Here is a 20,080-nt window from a genome sequence, read left to right as displayed (position 1 = left end):
AGTATATATAGATGCACATTTTCATTCAGTCGGGGTTGGTGTTCGGTGAGTGGAGAACGGGAGAGAGAGAAGGAGAAAATAAAACAAAGTAAGAACGTAAATTAGTTGTATCTGCTCACCGTGTTTTGTTCGTCTGTCTGTGCACTGTTTAGTTCGTTTCGTTTGTCTATTTATTTTGGCGCAAGTGCCGTGTCCCGTGTTTTCTGTTTAAACCTTTTATTTTGTCATTAAACGCTGAGTGCAGCCATTGCACTCAGCTCATCAACACCACCGTCTCTGTCTGTGTATTCCTCTCTGGTCTGACGCCACCCACTCTGGCCGTCTTTGTGACACGTGGTGTCTTCGTGGGATAGCCGCGCCTCCAAGCGTCAGACCAGGAGGGGTCTGGATTAAAAAAAAAAAAAAAAAAAGATTACAAATATTGTTTTGGGGGAAAAAACAAACAAAAAAAAAAATCAATGGCAGAAGACGCCATCAAACTGCGGGGCTGGTTCCTGGAGAATGCTGGGCTGGAGGCCCAGTCTCTGCCCATAGTCGTCCGGGTCCTGTGGATGATGGACAGTGAGAGATGGGAGGCATATCAGCAGGAACACACCCCAAACACCTTGGAGGAGGGTGTGGAGTTTGTCCTCAACTACCTGGAGGCAACCATAAACGAAACAGCAGCCCAGGTAGCAGGACCACCAGCAGAGGAGTACCTGCTGTCCCCATCTCCACCAGCAGAGGGTGAGTACCTGCTGTCCTCATCTCCACCAGCAGAGGGTGAATGCCTGCTGGTTGAGCATCCACAGCCCAAGCGGAAGGAGCCTGAACGTCCTACGCCTGAGTGGGAGGAGCCCGAACGTCCTACGCCTGAGTGGGAGGAGCCCGAACGTCCTACGCCTGAGTGGGAGGAGCCCGAACGTCCTACGCCTGAGTGGGAGGAGCCCGAACGTCCTACGCCTGAGTGGGGGGAGCCCGAACGTCCACAGCCCAAGAGGGGGGAGTCGGTGCGTCCACAGCCCAAAATGGAGGAGTCGGTGCGTCCACAGCCCAAAAGGGAGGAGTCGGTGCGTCCACAGCCCAAAAGGGAGGAGTCGGTGCGTCCACAGCCCAAAGGGAGGCAAGTCGGGGCTTCCACAGCTCTGGGACCCAAGCCACCAGCAGAGGGAAAATGCCTGCTGGTTCAGCCCCAAGAGCCGGAAGGGGAGGGGTTACAGGCTCAACCCCCTGAAAATTTTTGGGGGGGAGAAGGGCAGGATGCTGGTGTCCCCCAGCAGCCTCTCGCTATGCTGCTGAAGGCAGCACGGCGCGCACATGCCCAGCCGCCACAGCAGAGGGAGCCAGCACCGCCAGGAGCAGAGGAGCTGGAGCTGCCTCTGCCTCCACCACCACCAGGAGCAGAGGAGCTGGAGCTGCCTCTGCCTCCACCACCACCAGGAGCAGAGGAGCTGGAGCTGCCTCTGCCTCCACCACCGCCAGGAGCAGAGGAGCTGGAGCTGCCTCTGCCTCCACCACCGCCAGGAGCAGAGGAGCTGGAGCTGCCTCTGCCTCCACCACCGCCAGGAGCAGAGGAGCTGGAGCTGCCTCTGCCTCCACCACCGCCAGGAGCAGAGGAGCTGGAGCTGCCTCTGCCTCCGCCGCCGCCAGGAGCAGAGGAGCTGGAGCTGCCTCTGCCTCCGCCGCCGCCCGGAGCAGAGGAGCAGGAGCTGCCTCTGCTGCCCGTACCTCCGCAGGGAGTACGGTGGCCGGAGCCCCAGAAAGGGGAGCTGCCGGCCACGAAGAAGGGGGAGGAGGTCTGGAGACCACTTTCCCCAGCAGCAGTTTCGCTGCAGGAGTTCTTGTGGCCGGAGCCCCACAGGAGGGAGCTGCCGGCTACGAAGAAGGGGGAGGTCGAGGGACCACCCGCCCCCGCAGCTTTTTCGCTGCAGGACGGGACCAGCATGCTGTCAGCCGTGCCACTACCGGCAGGGGAGCTGACAGCATTTCCAGCCATGGGCCCACTGAAGCCTCCCTTCCCAGCCCGAGACTTTGGCCTGGACTGCTGGGTATTTAAGGGGGGAGGTGGCCGTTGAGGCCATGTGTGCTGCGCACAAGGGGGGGTATATGTGGCAAAGTGCCCCGCCCCTGTGTGCATTTGTGTGTTCTGTGTATGTATGTATGGGTGCGTATGTTAATGTTGGTGTATAGATTGGTACACGGGATATAAACGGGTCTGTGTTTCACGTGTGTTTAAAGTGTATAATTATATTTAGGCACGAGGATTGCACATCACGCACGTGCATTTAAAATATAATATGTGAACACGGGGTTTTCACGTAATTAATTCACGTGTTGGGATTCAAGTGAATAATTAATTAGTAATTGAATCCCAGCACAACAGTATATATAGATGCACATTTTCATTCAGTCGGGGTTGGTGTTCGGTGAGTGGAGAACGGGAGAGAGAGAAGGAGAAAATAAAACAAAGTAAGAACGTAAATTAGTTTTATCTGCTCACCGTGTTTTGTTCGTCTGTCTGTGCACTGTTTAGTTCGTTTCGTTTGTCTATTTATTTTGGCGCAAGTGCCGTGTCCCGTGTTTTCTGTTTAAACCTTTTATTTTGTCATTAAACGCTGAGTGCAGCCATTGCACTCAGCTCATCACAACCACTGTCTCTGTCTGTGTATTCCTCTCTGGTCTGACGCCACCCACTCTGGCCGTCTTTGTGACAACCTGTCAGACTTAACTTGCTTAACAAACAAATCAGTCATGTGAGGTTCAGCCCACTACACACAATACAGCAAAACTACAACCTTCTTTATCACCTTTTATTCCAATACAAATTGTTATTTAACTGCTAAACATATTTCTTCTACACATCTAATAAGGGCCACATATTTAAGACGAGGATTTTGCTGTCTGGTATATAAACAATCTAAACAAAACAATAAGAACATTTCTTTGATTAATACACATTTTCTTAAGATTCTTATGAAGGAAAAACAAACTAAGAAACTGTTATGAATAACACACCTTCTTAACATTTTTTATTAATAATAAACTTAGAAACATACTGTATTTGAGAAGATGTTTCTTCTTTTGAACGTTTCAAGATTATGGCCCCTGTGCAGTATCCAGGGGACCTGGCTTCAACCCCCAGTCCAGTCAGCTGTGTCATTAACAAAGGAATTGAATCTCAACTCACCGCTGTAGCACATGAAATAGTTTCTCTGACTGCAGATTGAATCCTCCCACTCTCCCTCTGAATTCACTGAAGCACAGAAGAGGTATCGTCCCCAGTTGAAGTAGATGACATCACCTCCACTGGACCACTGCCAGTTCTCTTTGTCACGATACAGCCCGATCCAGTAATACCCGTTACTATATGAAGGTATAAGACCTATAAGCTTGTTAACCCTGGCCTGGTCTTGAATGCTGGGCAGGTCTCTGCCTTGGTTTCTGCAGTAGCTCTGAGCTCCCTGCCATGTCTTCCCAGCTCCTTCATAGAAACACTGACCAGAGGAGCTGCCTGGGTAGAGGGGACAGCACAATAAAGATGAGTGAAAACATGTTCTTCAGAGAAAAGAATTCCACTGGAAATGGAACCAACAGTCACAGAATACTGGGCTTGTAAGAATGTAGGACACTAGTACAACTGTATGGTGATAATAAATATACTAACAACATGCTTGTGGTTTGTACTGTAACACGAGTATCATTCTGGCATGAGTGATGAAGGTCATGGAAACACCAGGTAGCCAAAAAATTGTTGTGAGAAAAACTCAGTTCACTGTCAATCAATGTTAATGTTATTTTAGAATGTGTAAAGGTACATGTCTTGATATTATATGATATTGCACAGCACAGCACAATACCTTAAAGCCTAAGGAAATATAACTGGGGTTTTGTTTACTCTTTAACCCCATTTAGATCCTCTGTGATTGATTCTCAAAGTGGAGACTGCTAGATTTGTCACGACCAGGACCTATTGAAGAGATCTAATCATGCTTCCCTCTTTGAACCTGAAGGTTTACACTGAATTAAATGAGAACACAGTCTGAACAGGGTCCTCACCCTCACAGCAGAAGAAGGACTTCTGATTGTTGCAGCCATAGTCAAACCATTCACCAGTCTTACTCATCATCACACAGTTCTGATCGCCTCCCCTATTGTTTGGTTCCCCATAGTTCCAGGTGTGAAATGTGTAGTTATCCCCCTGGTGTGACCACTTCCAGGGCTCATTGAACAGGCCTATCCAGAAGGGCTTGCCCTGCGCTTTCTTCACTAGGTCTTCATTTTCACTGGCGTTCTTTATACTGACGAGGTCGGTGTGGTGTTCTCTACAGTACTGCTGAGCTTCAGTCCAGGTTTTCAGTTCTTCAATCAGGGTGTATCTCTCAGTTATGTTGCTGGTCTCTGTAAACACAAACAAACAGCAGTTGAGAGGCTGGGAGCTGTGGAGGTGAGTTGGCTCTGAACCCAAAACAAATTGTGTTTTCATCAATCCTACAATTTATCACAAACAGCATCCTGTCTACAGTCAGGTACATCTGTGCGTTATTTAAAAATAAGGGGCAACATTCTCGAATTGGCTAATTTACTCCTGTTTCGGTGTTCTCAGTTTGGTATTGTAGATCACATTGCAGACAGATTGGTATTCTCAGTAATGAGTTTAAGTCTGCGAATGTGTAGACACTGGCTATCACTAATTAATCAATGTAATTGACTCAGTATGCAAACGCAGAGACACGGGTTATCACCGTGTGTAATTTACTCAGTATGCAAATGCAGAGACACGGGTTATCACTGTGTGTAATCTACTCAAAGTGTGCCCGACACAGGAGACAGTGATTGGCACCTCCACTTCAAACAGTGTCTCAGCTCTGATATGACCAGCCAATCAGAAACGCTCTCTGGCCTCCCTTTGTTCTGAAGATCCAAGTCAAAGTTGTCCCTTCAGAATGGCTGCAAAGCTGTGGAGTCGGCGTACCACGTCTCTGGTTCCCTTAAGAGATCCTGCTTTACCTGAAACTGAACTATACCAACGGGAAGTACACGCAAGTATCAAGCTAATGGTTATCAGGGTATGAGATATATATGTAGTAAAATTACTATCGAAAATAAAATCATACACAAACAGACACATACACGCACAGACACACAGACAGGACACAGACACACAGAGACACACACAGACAGATACAGACAGTCAGACAGACACAGAGACAGACAGACAAACAGAGACACAGTCAGATTACAGACAGACACACACAGACAGGACACAAAGACAGACAGACACACACAGAGATGATCGAAAGGCAAAGTCAATCTACTGCTGACAATGTGAGAAGAACCCAAAGATGAGATTGCATCCAGATTTGCCACTATGCTGCTGTTGGGGGTGACAGGCCCTCAAAGATACTGAAATCCAGAAGAAAAACTCTAAGTCCACAAGTTAGCGTCAACTATCAGCAAGTTTGAACATCACCATTGAGGGACACATCAGTCATATCCAGGATATTATCGATGACTGGGGACTGACAAGTGATCTGCATGAGGCCAGACTGCTCTCTCACACTTGTAGACACAGTACAGGAGTGGACCAGGAAAAACATTGAGAAACTATGCACTGCCTTAACAGGGAAATGCTCCAAGTATGGTGATCCTGCACACAGCCTGTCTGAGACAATATGAGAAGGATGAGGACCCGGTGATCCCTGCACAGCCCTGCACACAGCCTGTCTGAGACAATGTAAGAAGGATGAGGACCCGGTGATCCCTGCACAGCCCTGCACACAGCCTGTCTCAGACAATGTAAGAAGGATGAGGACCCAGTGATCCCTGCACAGCCCAGCACACAGCCTGTCTCAGACAATGTAAGAAGGATGAGGACACAAGAGACTTCTACAAGGAGCTGAAACTCCTTTACTATGCAGGTGAAGCACATCCAGGGGACAATGTAGACAAGAGCTTCAAGCTGCTGTTCATATGTAACCGGTCTGCAGAGGTCAGAGCTGCCATGAGCGCAGTGGAAATGCAGACAACTCAATGCCCACCATCCTGGAAGCTAAAGGAGAGTATGGTGAAATATACAGATACCCGGCCCAATACCAGCAGCACTCGGGTACTAGGAGATGAAGCAGAGCCTGACTTTCCTGGATCTGAAAGAAGTGAACTGCCACAGAACACCCAGAGAAGATTTCAACCTTCACACAGCAAACCCCAGCCCAGAGGGGAAGGTAAACCTGACAGCCCTACACCTCACCAGAGGGGGGAAACACAGTGTTATAGATCCATCCATCTATCACTAATGAAATGTAGGTATCTTTTGGAACTGCCTCTGAAACACACCAAACACATCTAATAACCGTATGTTTTTGTATCCTTTCAAGGGCAACTTGTATTCAGGGTTTTGACTGAAAATATTTGCAAGCTGAAATAGTTTTTGAGATATTATCAGCTGTAGGAGTGGGTGGATTTGCAAACTCATACAAGCTCCCCTCACAAGGATGCTTAATAATTATAAGAACTGAAATAAATGAATAATCAATTGCAATATATATATATATATATATATATATATATATATATATATATATATATATATATATATATTGTGAGGAAGCAGGTGGAGTGAGACAGCAGGGAGGGGGTTAAAACCTCCCTGCAAGAGAGAAAACATGTGAGAATGCACTTGTTGTGTAATTGTTTTATTAGTAATGATTATCCGCACCTGAGCGTGATGGGGCAGTTTAAAAGGAGAGCAGTCAGTCTGCTCAGGGCTGCTGAGGAGAAGGAGGCAGACGAGGTGCTCTGCTTCCCAGCAGTCAGAGAGAGCGAGAAAGTTGAAAAGTAAGTGTGGTACTAAACTGTTTTGTGGGGCAGGGAAACGGCTTAGCCGTCCTGCGTTAGTTAGGTTCCTGCGTGTGTAGTTAGTGCTCGATAAGAGCTAGGTGTTTATTTGGTTTTGTGTGTGTTTGTTTTATTAAAAGTGCGCGGAAGCGCTGAACACTATTTCTGTGTCTGGGTCAATTTTTAAAGGGGCAACGAACCCGAGAAGGTGAAATCTTTCACAATATATATATAATTATGTCTTTACCTTTGTAGCACATGAAGGCTTCCTGAAGGTGGCAGGGTAAATCAGTCCACTTTCCATCTGAATTGACTGAAGCACAGAAGACGTCTGCCCTCCAGTTGGAGTAGATGACATCATCGCTGTTAGACCACTGCCAGTTCTGTGTGTCATCACGATACAGCCCGATCCAGGAACCCCAGAGAGAAGCTCCTGCAATATTTAAGAGCTGCTCTGCTTCTTCCTGGCTGCGCACAGTGGCCAGGTCTGTGTGCTTCTCTCTACAGTAGCTCTGAGCTCCAGACCAGCTCATCACAGTTTCCACAAACACGTGTTTTCTGATCTGGTTGTACGCAGGCACACAAAACCCTGATAAAGAATAAACAGCATTATTAACATGCTGATAGCTAGTGGAGTGAAAGATTAATAGACTGAGACAGGCTAGCATCCTATACCAGCTCATTCTCAGAAATGTTCTGTCCCTGCCGAGGAACTGAAGACATTTAAAAAAAAAATAGATTTTTATTTGTATTTAAATAAATTTTAGAAACATATTTTCATATATTTTAACATCAATGGAGATTTATTCATTTTTAAATATATTGCAATATGTTCCATCAAATACATGAAGATATTTTGAAATCTATTCTGATTGATGTAAGGTATTACCCTGTGTGGCGCTGTTGCCTCCCAGATGGTATTTGCAGGCACATACACAGAAAGCTGCACGGTTAAATGCACTAATGAGCCTTTTAATTAAACAAATGAACAACACAAAATGATACAAAAACTAACAACACCACACTGGTCAAAATAAAAGGCACAAGGGCTGACAGCAGTGCGAGGTATTCCGGCAGCATAATGATGCTAGAGGCAATGCTAACAGCTGTGCGGGGCGCTGCGGCAGAGGAAATGATGCTAGTGGCAACGCTAACAGCTGTGCGGGGCGCTGCGGCAGAGGAAATGATGCTAGTGGCAACGCTAACAGCTGTGCGGGGCACTGCGGCAGAGGAAATGATGCTAGTGGCAACGCTAACAGCTGTGCGGGGCACTGCGGCAGAGGAAATGATGCTAGTGGCAACGCTAACATCTGTGCGGGGCACTGCGGCAGAGGAAATGATGCTAGTGGCAACGCTAACAGCTGTGCGGGGCACTGCGGCAGAGGAAATGATGCTAGTGGCAACGCTAACATCTGTGCGGGGCGCTGCAGCAGAGGAAATGATGCTAGTGGCAATGTTAACAGCTGTGCGGGGCGCTGTGGCAGAGGAAATGATGCTAGTGGCAACACTAACAGCTGTGCGGGGCACTTCGGCAGAGGAAATGATGCTAGTGGCAATGCTAACAGCTGTGCGGGGCGCTGCGGCAGAGTAATGATTCTAGTGGCAACGCTAACAGCTGTGCAGGGCACTGCGGCAGAGGAAATGATGCTAGTGGCAATGCTAACAGCTATGCGGGGCGCTGCGGCAGAGGAAATGATGCTAGTGGCAACGCTAACAGCTGTGCGGGGCGCTGCGGCAGAGGAAATGATGCTAGAGGCAACGCTAACAGCTGTGCGGGGCGCTGCGGCAGAGGAAATGATGCTAGTGGCAACGCTAACAGCTGTGCGGGGCGCTGCGGCAGAGGAAATGATGCTAGTGGCAACGCTAACAGCTGTGCGGGGTGCTGCGGCAGAGGAAATGATGCTAGTGGCAACGCTAACAGCTGTGCGGGGCACTGCGGCAGAGGAAATGATGCTAGTGGCAACGCTAACAGCTGTGCAGGGCGCTGCGGCAGAGGAAATGATGCTAGTGGCAATGCTAACAGCTGTGCAGGGCGCTGCGGCAGAGGAAATGATGCTAGTGGCAATGCTAACAAGGTGAAAGCGGTGGAGGTGGTGGAGGCAGAGGCTGGTCCTGCTGCTCTGCTCTTGCTGGTGGAAGCGGTGGAGGTGGAGGAGGCAGAGGCAGGTCCTGCTGCTCTGCTCTTGCTGGTGGAAGCGGTGGAGGTGGTGGAGGCAGAGGCAGGTCCCGCTGCTCTGCTCTTGCTGGTGGAAGCGGTGGAGGTGGTGGAGGCAGAGGCAGGTCCCGCTGCTCTGCTCTTGCTGGTGGAAGCGGTGGAAGTGGTGGAGGCAGAGACAGGTCCCGCTGCTCTGCTCTTGCTAGTGGAAGCGGTGGAGGTGGTGGAGGCAGAGGCAGGTCCAGCTGCTCTGCTTTTGCTGGTGGAAGCGGTGGAGGTGGAGGAGGCAGAGGCAGCAGGTATTCTTCTTCTGCTGCTGGAGGCCTAGGATCTGGACCTGTGGGCCTTCCCCCCTTGGGCTGTGGCCTCCCAAGTTCCCCCCTTCTGGGCGCTGGACGCACGGGCTCCCCCCTTCTGGGCGCTGGACGCACGGGCTCCCCCCCTTCTGGGCGCTGGATGCACGGGCTCCCCCCTTCTGGGCGCTGGATGCATGGGCTCCCCCCTTCTGGGCGCTGGATGCATGGGCTCCCCCCTTCTGGGCGCTGGATGCACGGGCTCCCCCCTTCTGGGCGCTGGATGCTCGCACTCCCCCCTTCTGGGCACTGGATGCTCGCTCTCCCCCTCTTCGTATTGCATGGGGCATATGGCCAATGTGTGCCCATATGCCCCACAGCTAGGGCACAACTCCACCACGACGTTCGTAATATAAACCTCCCAACCATCCTCCCGATCTCCTCTTGCTGTTGCTGCGGTTGCTGTTGCTGCTGCAGCTTACCTCTCCCCCTTCTCTTCCTGCTCCTTCTTCCTGCCTTCCTCTCCTGGGCCGGTTCCTCCTCCTCGTCCTAGAAAGGGCAGATCGCTACCGTGTGCCCGTAGACCCCGCAAGCAAGGCACCAGCCTTGGTCCTCCAGACCACCGAGGAGGTCCTCAAACACAAAAAACACTTTTTGAAAAAAAAACAACAAAAAAGGCCCTTTGCTGTTCCTGGTCCAGCTCCTGGAGGCGTTGTTTGTCCCACGCAGGACACCATATGTGGCAGAGGGTTTGCAGCGATGACATCACGGACCAGGAAGAAGTAACACATAAACAAAGAAGGTCGGTAGTGAAACTGCAGCGCTATGGTGCTCAGCGTTTTATTAAATAGTAAAATAAAACAAAAGATTTAAACAAAACAAGACAGAAACAAAAGGGCACGTTGGCCAAACAAATAAACAAATAAGTATCGTGCTAGTGAAAACCAGCATGCTTAGCAGTTGTTTTTAGCAGTTATTTTTAGTTCTCCTTGTTCGCTCTCCTGTACTCTCCCCTGTACACTCTCCGTGAGGGTAGAGAGCTGCAGGTTTATATACAGTGACCATCTCCCGATTAGCAACAATTAATCAATGAATTAACTCGGGAGATGGTCACCGTCTGCACGAGTTTAATAAGGATGTGTGACTGTCAGCTAGCTAAATAAATCACTAGCTGATCAGTCACGCATCCTCACAAGGTTTTTAAAATCTAAAAACAGTAACAAATACGCAGCGCTTTGATCCGCGCTGCAAACAACAATTCAAATGATAATAACACAGTGCATATATATATATATATATATATATATATATATATATATATATATATATATATATATATAGGGGCGGGACACTCCGCCACAGGGGCGCTGCGTCAGAGGAAATGATGCTAGTGGCAACAGTTGCAGTGCATACAGCTGTGCAGGGCGCTGCGGCACAGCTAGCAGTGGCAATGCTGACGACAGAACATGGCTTCTTGGCTCGCCTCTGGGGACGACCCCCCTTCCATTTCCTCGGCAATCAAGCTGGCAGCTGTTCCTCCTCCTCTTGGAGGGGGCAGTTCCCCCCAGCGTGCCCTGACTCCCTGCAGACAGGCGAGGCACCAACCTGAGGCCTCTAGCGCGATGAGGAAGGAGGGGGAAGGAAACACTGGGAAGGTGGGGAATCCACCTTTGTTGGTTGGAGAGCCTTGAGGTGGAGCCATTCTTCAAATGACTCCACTTCTTGGCCAAAGTAGGCCTTGAACAAGGGTCTGCCCCCTTGCACTCCCTATGGATGTGCCCAGAGTCCTGACATACAGTGAGACCCTTCTGCTCTTCCACACTCTCATCCTGCCCCCTTTTCTTTCTCTCCATCTTCCTCTTCGGGCCAGGTGAAGCACCATGGAAGCACATCCTCCACTGGCTCTTTTGGGCAGGTGGCTGGGGTTGGATCCTCCGAAGGAGACCATCCTTCCTCCATCCTCACCTCAACCTGATAGTGGCCTTCATGCCAGAGGAGGTCTTCGTCTGGGCCCACGTCCTGACGGTGCCCAAACTCTCGGTGGCGGGGCACCACGAAGCCTCTTTCGCCTTTAGCCGGCGCTGTTGCTCCATTTTCTTTACTTTTTTCCATTTTCTTTTCTTTATTTTTTCTTTTACCCTGCAGTTCCTGGTCTGTCACTAGGGGCACTGTCCCGCTTCTGACACCGTATGTGGTGCAGTAGCCTCCCAGATGGTATTTGCAGGGTCAGAGACACACACAGAAAGCTGCATGGTTAAATGCACTAATACACCTTTTAATTAAACAAATAAACAAAACAGAACACACACTAACAAAACCACACTGGTCAAAATAAAAGGCACAAGTGCCAAAACAAAAGGTTTGACAAAAACCTCACAAAATGAAAACAAAACAGACAGCATGGAACACGAAACACAGAACACAGCCCTCCACCTCTATCATATCAATCCTAATCCTTACCAAAGATCTGCTCTATACAGTAGATAGTCAACTATCACACCAAACCTAATCCTTACCAAAGATCTGCTACATACACAAGATTGTCAACTGTGCCTTTTCTGCCATCCCTGTCAAAGCAGTGCATCATGGGAATCCAAAGAGTTCCCATAGAGACTTATCCCCTATCTGTAGAATGTAAAATATGCTTCATTTCCTATTCAAAGCATTGTCTTTTTAAAACGATTGCATTTTTGAACACGATTATTTAGAGCTTCCTTAACATGTTATTATTTCTACGATCAATGTTTTCACCTGGCCTGACAAGAACTCTTTATCACTGAAGTGCTGTCAGAAATTGCCACTGTCATGCATATTCATGAGCAGTCAAGCAGTGTGGCTTGGTTGTCAAGGATAGACAACAGCTAGTACTACAGTATAATGCCTCGGAGGTTGTGGCAGACAAAGCTGCAGGTCTTTTAGAACATAAGAACATATGGAAGTTTACAAACGAGAGGAGGCCCCATTCAGCCCATCTTGCTCGTTTGGTTGTTAGTAGCTTATTGATCCCAGAATCTCATCAAGCAGCTTCTTGAAGGATCCCAGGGTGTCAGCTTCAACAACATTACTGGGGAGTTGGTTCCAGACCCTCACAATTCTCTGTGTAAAAAGTGCCTCCTATTTTCTGTTCTAAATGCCCCTTTATCTAATCTCCATTTGTGACCCGTGGTCCTTGTTTCTTTTTTCAGGTAAAAAATGTCCCCTGGGTTGACATTGTCTATACCTTTTAGGATTTTGAATGTTTGAATCAGATCGCCGCGTAGTCTTCTTTGTTCAAGACTGAATAGATTCAATTCTTTTAGCCTGTCTGCATACGACATGCCTTTTAAACCCGGGATAATTCTGGTTGCTCTTCTTTTCACTCTTTCTAGAGCAGCAATATCCTTTTTGTAACAAGGTGACCAGAACTGAACACAATATTCTAGTGAGGTCTTACTAATGCATTGTAAAGTTTTAACATTACTTCCCTTGATATAAATTCAACACTTCTCACAATCCGAGCATCTTGTTGGCCTTTTTTATAGCTTCCCCACATTGTCTAGATGAAGACATTTCTGAGTCAACATAAACTCCTAGGTCTTTTTCATAGTTCCCTTCTTCAATTTCAGTATCTCCCATATGATATTTATAATGCACATTTTTATTGCCTGCATGCAATACTTTACACTTTTCTCTATTAAATGTCATTTGCCATGTGTCTGCCCAGTTCTGAATGCTGTCTAGATCATTTTGAATGACCTTTGCTGCTGCAACAGTGTTTGCCACTCCTCCTATTTTTGTGTCGTCTTTTTAAAGCAAATTTAACAAGTTTGCTTACTATACCAGAATCTAAATCATTAATGTAGATTAGGAATAGCAGAGGACCTAATACGGGATCAATAAGCTACTAACAACCAAACGAGCAAGATGGGCTGAATGGCCTCCTCTCGTTTGTAAACTTTCTTATGTTCTTATGTTCTTAAAACAGCGCCTCACTCACAGGTGCACTCAGGACAGACACAAAACGATGCAACACAACACAACACTCAGTACAGATCACTACAGAATAAACACTGGTACGCGGCACGTGGCACACCAACACAAATTCGCTGCAGTTTCCGTTAACAAAACTAAAAAAACAATAATAATAATAATTTTGCCGCCCTAGGCATTTGCAGACTCCGCCTATCGCTAAGGCCAGACCTGCCCTTCGGCCATCGTCTGCACGAGTATAATAATGATGCTAATTCAATAATTACTAGCTGAAAGTCACGCATTCCCACGAGGTATTTAAAAATACAAAACAATAACAAATAAACGGCAGACGGCACGTCGCTCGTCCTGCCAAATAAATCAAAACAGCGCCTTCATATCTAAAATACCTAAATCATAACAGCAATACAAAACACATACAAAATAATACAAAACATGCGCAGGGGCGGGAGTACCGCGTCACGAGGACATACGTAAAGCACACATAACATACATTAAGAACCCCTATTGTTAGAGTATTCAAAACTGTTCAGTCATGAATTTCAACCGTATCTCAGAACTGAACTAAGAAAATAAATACAAGCTGATCATTTTAAAAAAGAGACAGAAATGTACGTCTTTTTAAATGAAGCAGTTGCTTTAAGGGTATTAACATAGAATTAAATCCGAAACCATTTATATTGATCCCAATTCAAATCATCAGACATTATGTCAATTCACACAGATAAACATTAAAAACTGATACATAAATTATACAATAGATGCCGCTTATTAGCAACTCCGATAAAGACAACTTTTGGTTATTAAAACTTTTACAGGAACCAATCCTATCCCATGGTTTTTTGCTTAACAACTTTCAGATAATTCCAACTTTTTGATGGCTACCAAGCAGCATCTACTGTATATAAATCAAAAGCTGAATTCAGGAGTTGTAAAATTTACAAAGGATCATGCCGCGGAAGATTGAAAAGGGAGATATTACTATTTTTTTTTACTGTGTTGCTACAATTAAATGAGGAACATCCCTGAGGCATTAGTACTACGCGTAGTAGTGATAATAATAATAATAATAATAATAATAATAATAATAATAATAATAATAATAATATCTACCCGCAACCAAACCACGCCCCAGTCTTGACTGCTCATGAATATTCATGACAGTAGCAATTTCTGACAGCACTTCGGTTATAAAGAGCTCTCGTCAGGCCAGGTGAGAACATCGATTGTAGAAAGAATAACACGTATGTGTTAAGGAGCTGTGTCTCTAAATAAATCTAGGTTAATCTCGTTTAAAAATGCAATCGTTTTAAAAAGAGAAGCCTTGGAATAGAAAATGAAGCAGATTTTACATTCTATAGATAGAGGAAAAGTCGCTACCGACACTCTTTGGATTTCCATGATGCACCGCTCAGGCACGGAAGGAAGTTCCAATGTTAAACCAGAAAAGGTGACCATGTTGTGTAGAAAGAAGATCTGTGTCCTTACTAATTACTACCTGTGAATACGTATTCTATTCACCCGTGTCTGGAGCCTAATTAATCACTTAATCATGTATTCACTTGTCGGCTCCAGCCACATTCCCACGTGATCTGACAGGGAGAAATGTAACCCCCTCCCTCCCTGCCAACCCAATATACCCCCTACACACACGCACGCACTCACACACGCACACGCGGACGCACCCTGTGACAGGCAGACTGAACACAGAGGACTGGGAACCTCTCCATATACATGTAAAATAATGTGTAACATACAGGCAGGGAGTGTGGGAAATATCAAAGCAAATAGTGAGAAAAACAGAGATAAAGGAAACCCACCTGCAAGCAGAAGGATGAGCAGCTCCCTCTCCCCCATTACAGCAGACTCTGCATTAGAAACAGAAGACTTTCCATTAATCACCTTCATAAGGGAAGCTTCAAATATAAAAAACACAGCAAAACAAAACAACAATAAAAACACAACACTCAATCACATTGGAACCTCAATAGAAAAGTTTATTTTTCCTCAGTAGAAATGTTTATTTCACCTCAATAGAAACGTTTATTTCACCTCAATAGAAATGTTTATTTTTATTATTTATTGAGGAATTACTTTGCATATGTGTTCCATGTTCCAAGACTGCTGTTTACAAAATAAACACCACAGTATATTTGATAGGTCTGTGATACCACAGTGCTGAAGAGAAATAATATCATTAGAACTGAATATTTTCATGTGTTCAGTTCAGTGTTCCGTATTGAAGAGTTTGATGCATGCCCGTGCTTAAACACATAACAATTCCTCATCTGCATTGCTTTCTTTAGGTTCATGATGTATTGCTGCTTTCACAGTAATGTTTTACTCATTAACAATTACAGTAGAACCTGCAATATCCGATTTAATCGAGACGAACAAAAAGACAAAAACTAAATACTGTACATGGACAGGACGGGTGAACATGCTGTATTACATAACAACGGATCCGCTTCTAACAGATGTGACAGCGGTCGTCATGGAAACGAGTTCAGAGCCCCAACACTGTCGATTTAAACATCATGAATGTGGACAGGTATATCGCAACTGTATCTGTACTGTACCGGTACTGGAAAGTGAGTTAGGACAGAAAGTGGTTTCGTACGGGTATATTCTATACCGAAACAAACTGTACCGATACAAGTGTGAACAGCGCTTAAAAACACTGTTGTGCCTGCTGATCTGATTGAGATCAGTCAATTGAATGGGACGTTATCAAGTAAAAATCATCCCATAGGAATGGGCCAGTAGGTACCTACTAGCCTCCTAACCCCTTAATCTACCCCCTACCCCTAAACCTAATGTCTACAACTAACCTAATCTCAACCCCTAACCCTAACTGTGTTACTATTAAAGTAATTTTTACTATTATTTCAGCACCGACTGTACCTGAGACTGGAGAGGTGGGAACAGCAACGACTGTACCTGAGGCTGGAGAGGTGGGGACAGCAACGACTGTACCTGAGGCTGGAGAGGTGGGGACAGTAATGACTGTACCTGAGACTGGAGAGATGGGGACAGCAACGACTGTCCCTGAGACTGGAGAGATGGGGACAGCAACGACTGTCCCTGAGACTGGAGAGATGGGGACAGCAACGACTGTACCTGAGACTGGAGAGGTGGGGACAGCAACGACTGTCCCTGAGGCTGGAGAGGTGGGGACAGCAACGACTGTACCTGAGACTGGAGAGGAGGGGACAACAACGACTGTACCTGAGACTGGAGAGGTGGAGACAGCAACGACTGTACCTGAGACTGGAGAGGAGGGGACAACAACGACTGTACCTGAGACTGGAGAGGTGGGGACAGCAACGACTGTACCTGAGACTAGAGAGGTGGGGACAGCAACGACTGTACCTGAGACTGGAGAGGTGGGGACAGCAACGACTGTACCTGAGACTGAAGAGGTGGGGACAGTAATGACTGTACCTGAGACTAGAGAGGTGGGGACAGCAACGACTGTACCTGAGACTGAAGAGGTGGGGACAACAACGACTGTACCTGAGACTGAAGAGGTGGGGACAGCAACGACTGTACCTGAGACTGGAGAGGTGGGGACAGCAACGACTGTACCTGAGACTGAAGAGGTGGGGACAGCAACGACTGTACCTGAGACTGGAGAGGTGGAGACAGCAACGACTGTCCCTGAGACTGGAGAGGTGGAGACAGCAACGACTGTCCCTGAGACTGAAGAGGTGGGGACAACAACGACTGTACCTGAGACTGGAGAGATGGGGACAACAACGACTGTACCTGAGACTGAAGAGGTGTGGACAACAACGACTGTCCCTGAGACTGGAGAGGTGTGGACAACAACAACTGTACCTGAGACTGGAGAGGTGGAGACAGCAATGACTGTACCTGAGACTGAAGAGGTGGAGACAGCAATGACTGTACCTGAGACTGGAGAGGTGGGGACAACAACGACTGTACCTGAGACTGGAGAGATGGGGACAACAACGACTGTACCTGAGACTGAAGAGGTGTGGACAACAACGACTGTACCTGAGACTGGAGAGATGGGGACAACAACGACTGTACCTGAGACTGGAGAGGTGGAGACAGCAACGACTGTCTCTGAGACTGGAGAGGAGGGGACAGCAACGACTGTACCTGAGACTGGAGAGGTGGGGACAACAACGACTGTACCTGAGACTGGAGAGATGGGGACATCAACGACTGTACCTGAGACTGGAGAGGTGGGGACAACAACGACTGTACCTGAGACTGAAGAGGTGTGGACAACAACGACTGTACCTGAGACTGGAGAGATGGGGACAACAATGACTGTACCTGAGACTGGAGAGGTGGGGACAGCAACGACTGTCTCTGAGACTGGAGAGGAGGGGACAGCAACGACTGTACCTGAGACTGGAGAGGTGGGGACAACAACGACTGTACCTGAGACTGAAGAGGTGTGGACAACAACGACTGTACCTGAGACTGGAGAGATGGGGACAACAACGACTGTACCTGAGACTGGAGAGGTGGAGACAGCAAATGACTGTATCTGAGGCTGTAGAGGTGGGGACACATTTGAACAGCAGTGCTGAGGGCAATTATTCTTCATGTTGTATGGCTCTGTCCACTCTCTCTCGAAAGATCATGTAAGAATCCTGCAGGTTTTTGGCAGTCTGATGCATTGTGTGCATGGCTATCATTACATTGAAACCATTGCTCATCTTTTCACACCCAGGCAACACAGTGACCATGGCTGATGGTTTCCCTTTGTGGGAATTACAACCCTGTCATGCTTGAAATTGGCAAGTGCTGTATTAATTACAATATCATATCATTTTAATAAACAATATGGGGATAATTAATTCCGTGTTTGAATTTTAAAATGGCTCTATATAAATCTGGTGATACTGAGCAGTATGTTTATTTTCTAACTCAGCACAAGTGACATTCATTTTTGGTAGGAATAAACGTATAAAATGCATTCATGTCTTTACAAAATCATTCTCATTTCGGAATATTCTTTTAAAAACTGTAAATAGGATCATGTTATTATTCATGTCTTCTTGTCAACCGACATGTCGTTATTGTTAAACTTCCTGCATCCCTCTGAATGAAATCTGTACAGTTGCTTGCAATTGCTGAACTAGATACATGCTAGAGGCTGCGTCCCCACCAGTTTAATTTAATCTTAATTGTATAATAAGTAACACTACACACAGGGTCACTTTCATTTCATTATTTAAAAGCACAGAGAAGTTAACAGGTTTAATACCCACAGCAGCATAGATTTATTTGTGGAATGGAACGGTCTCGTTGAACTCCCGACCGTACCATAACAACAAAAGAGAGAGAGGGGAAATGAAAATCGTATTTCCTGAATTAACAAATTATTATTAGTTTCCCCAGTGGTGAAGGCACAGACAAATAAAAAAAAAATATTATCACGGATTAGAATTTTGATCCAGACAGAAACACAGATGTGACCCCTGTGTGCTGAACTATATATTCCATGTCTCCCTATTCAGTGCAATGGAACGGTCGCAATTCACTCTGCCTAGCAACGACGTCAGGCAGCAGTGACGTCAGACTGCTATCTTTGGGGTTCAGTTTCTGTAAAACTAGGACCCTGCCCCCAAAATATATTAATTATTGCACATGTACACCCCCGGGATTATGTGTATGCCGAGCGGGGTTCTTTAATTTGCTTAGAGATACAGGTGTATAAAAATGCATCTTAATAATTTAAAAGAAAGAAACTCTGTATCTCAAAAAGTATTCAACCAAGTGCTACCCCGTTCTCAGGGTTTGTTGAGCCTGTCAGTCCGACCACACATAAACATGTTCATGCATATCGGTGGGATGTTATCTCCCTTTTGAGCTGGTTGTAAAATCGACTTTAAACAGGACCTTCATTCAGACCTTAACGATGCCTGTGCGACCGCGCAGACACAACATTAAACAGCTCTACAACCATCTCCACTCTTAACGAACAGTACTTAATCACAAAAATGTTTATGAAAAAATCTACATATTTCAGTAAGAAACTGGGATATGATGATAAAGTAAATACAAGAAACTAAGGTTTACTCTACAGTTTTATATATGCATTTGTTAAAAATGTACGCACTGGCATCTGTTTCTCTTTTTAAAGCTTGTGAGGCATAATAACTTAAATAACAGTTATTCACATTTTGGGTTAGTGTCGGCTCACAGTTTAGATACTACAGTAATCCGGCGTGAATCCGCACGTCACATATCCTCCACGATCAAGCTCTTCAGCAACGTTAGTTTATTATTGAACAGAGAAGATGAGTTCAGAGATTGCAGATCCCACCCCAGTTTTCGTACACTGTGTTGTATGTGTTCCATGCTCTGCCATGGCTGGTAGTGTCACGTGTTCAGTGTGTTGATATGTAAATAAATCCTGCTCGCCTGCGGGGGGCGTATCAACTTCAACCTCCGTCTCGATCTCCTGCCTGTCACTCAGCAGTGAATGCACGCACCCACACGGCAGACGGCTACTCTGTCACAAACATTAATATCTTTCTAAACAAGGTATTTAGAGGAGCTCCCTAATAAAAGCTGAATCTCAAAACAAGAATTGTGTGAATATAATAATTGTTACAGCTGTGAGTAATGGTATTTAAAACAGGATTCATTCATCCACTTTTTGCATATCCGCCCTTACTCTGGTCCCACCACAGTCAGATATGAGACGGATTACTGTACTTTGCAATTATTTCTGTTCAGTGGAGTTATATACTTACAATATGACATACTGCAGTAAGAATCAAAGTGTAATATGCATCATTTGGAACTGATTTTATTATTATTATTATTATTATTATTATTATTATTATTATTATTATTATCC

At 46.1% G+C, this 20,080-nt stretch overlaps 1 protein-coding gene across 1 annotated transcript; it reads right to left on the bottom strand.

The window, feature by feature from the left end:
* Positions 1–3,462: 3,462 nt before the first annotated feature.
* LOC131722716 (macrophage mannose receptor 1-like) lies at positions 3,463–10,963 on the bottom strand. The gene is made up of 4 exons (XM_059015718.1): positions 10,720–10,963; positions 7,061–7,402; positions 4,036–4,377; positions 3,463–3,554 (listed from the first exon to the last, which is right to left on the bottom strand). Exons 1-4 carry the CDS (start codon positions 10,961–10,963, stop codon positions 3,463–3,465), a joined length of 1,020 nt encoding a protein of 339 aa, XP_058871701.1.
* Between the last annotated feature and the right edge of the window lie 9,117 nt (positions 10,964–20,080).

This window comes from Acipenser ruthenus, chromosome 51 (assembly GCF_902713425.1).
Source record: "Acipenser ruthenus chromosome 51, fAciRut3.2 maternal haplotype, whole genome shotgun sequence".
NCBI lineage: Eukaryota > Metazoa > Chordata > Actinopteri > Acipenseriformes > Acipenseridae > Acipenser > Acipenser ruthenus.
This window is presented reverse-complemented; position numbering and strand designations above follow the sequence as displayed.

Coding starts and splice junctions, on each gene's coding strand:
- LOC131722716 (XM_059015718.1), bottom strand. CDS start 10,963: ATGGCTCCACCTCAAGGCTCTCCAACCAACAAAGGTGGATTCCCCACC. Junction 4,378..7,060: donor AGCCTTCATGTGCTACAAAG/GTAAAGACATAA, acceptor TTGTGTTTACAG/AGACCAGCAACATAACTGAG. Junction 3,555..4,035: donor GTCCTTCTTCTGCTGTGAGG/GTGAGGACCCTG, acceptor TTCCATTTCCAG/TGGAATTCTTTTCTCTGAAG.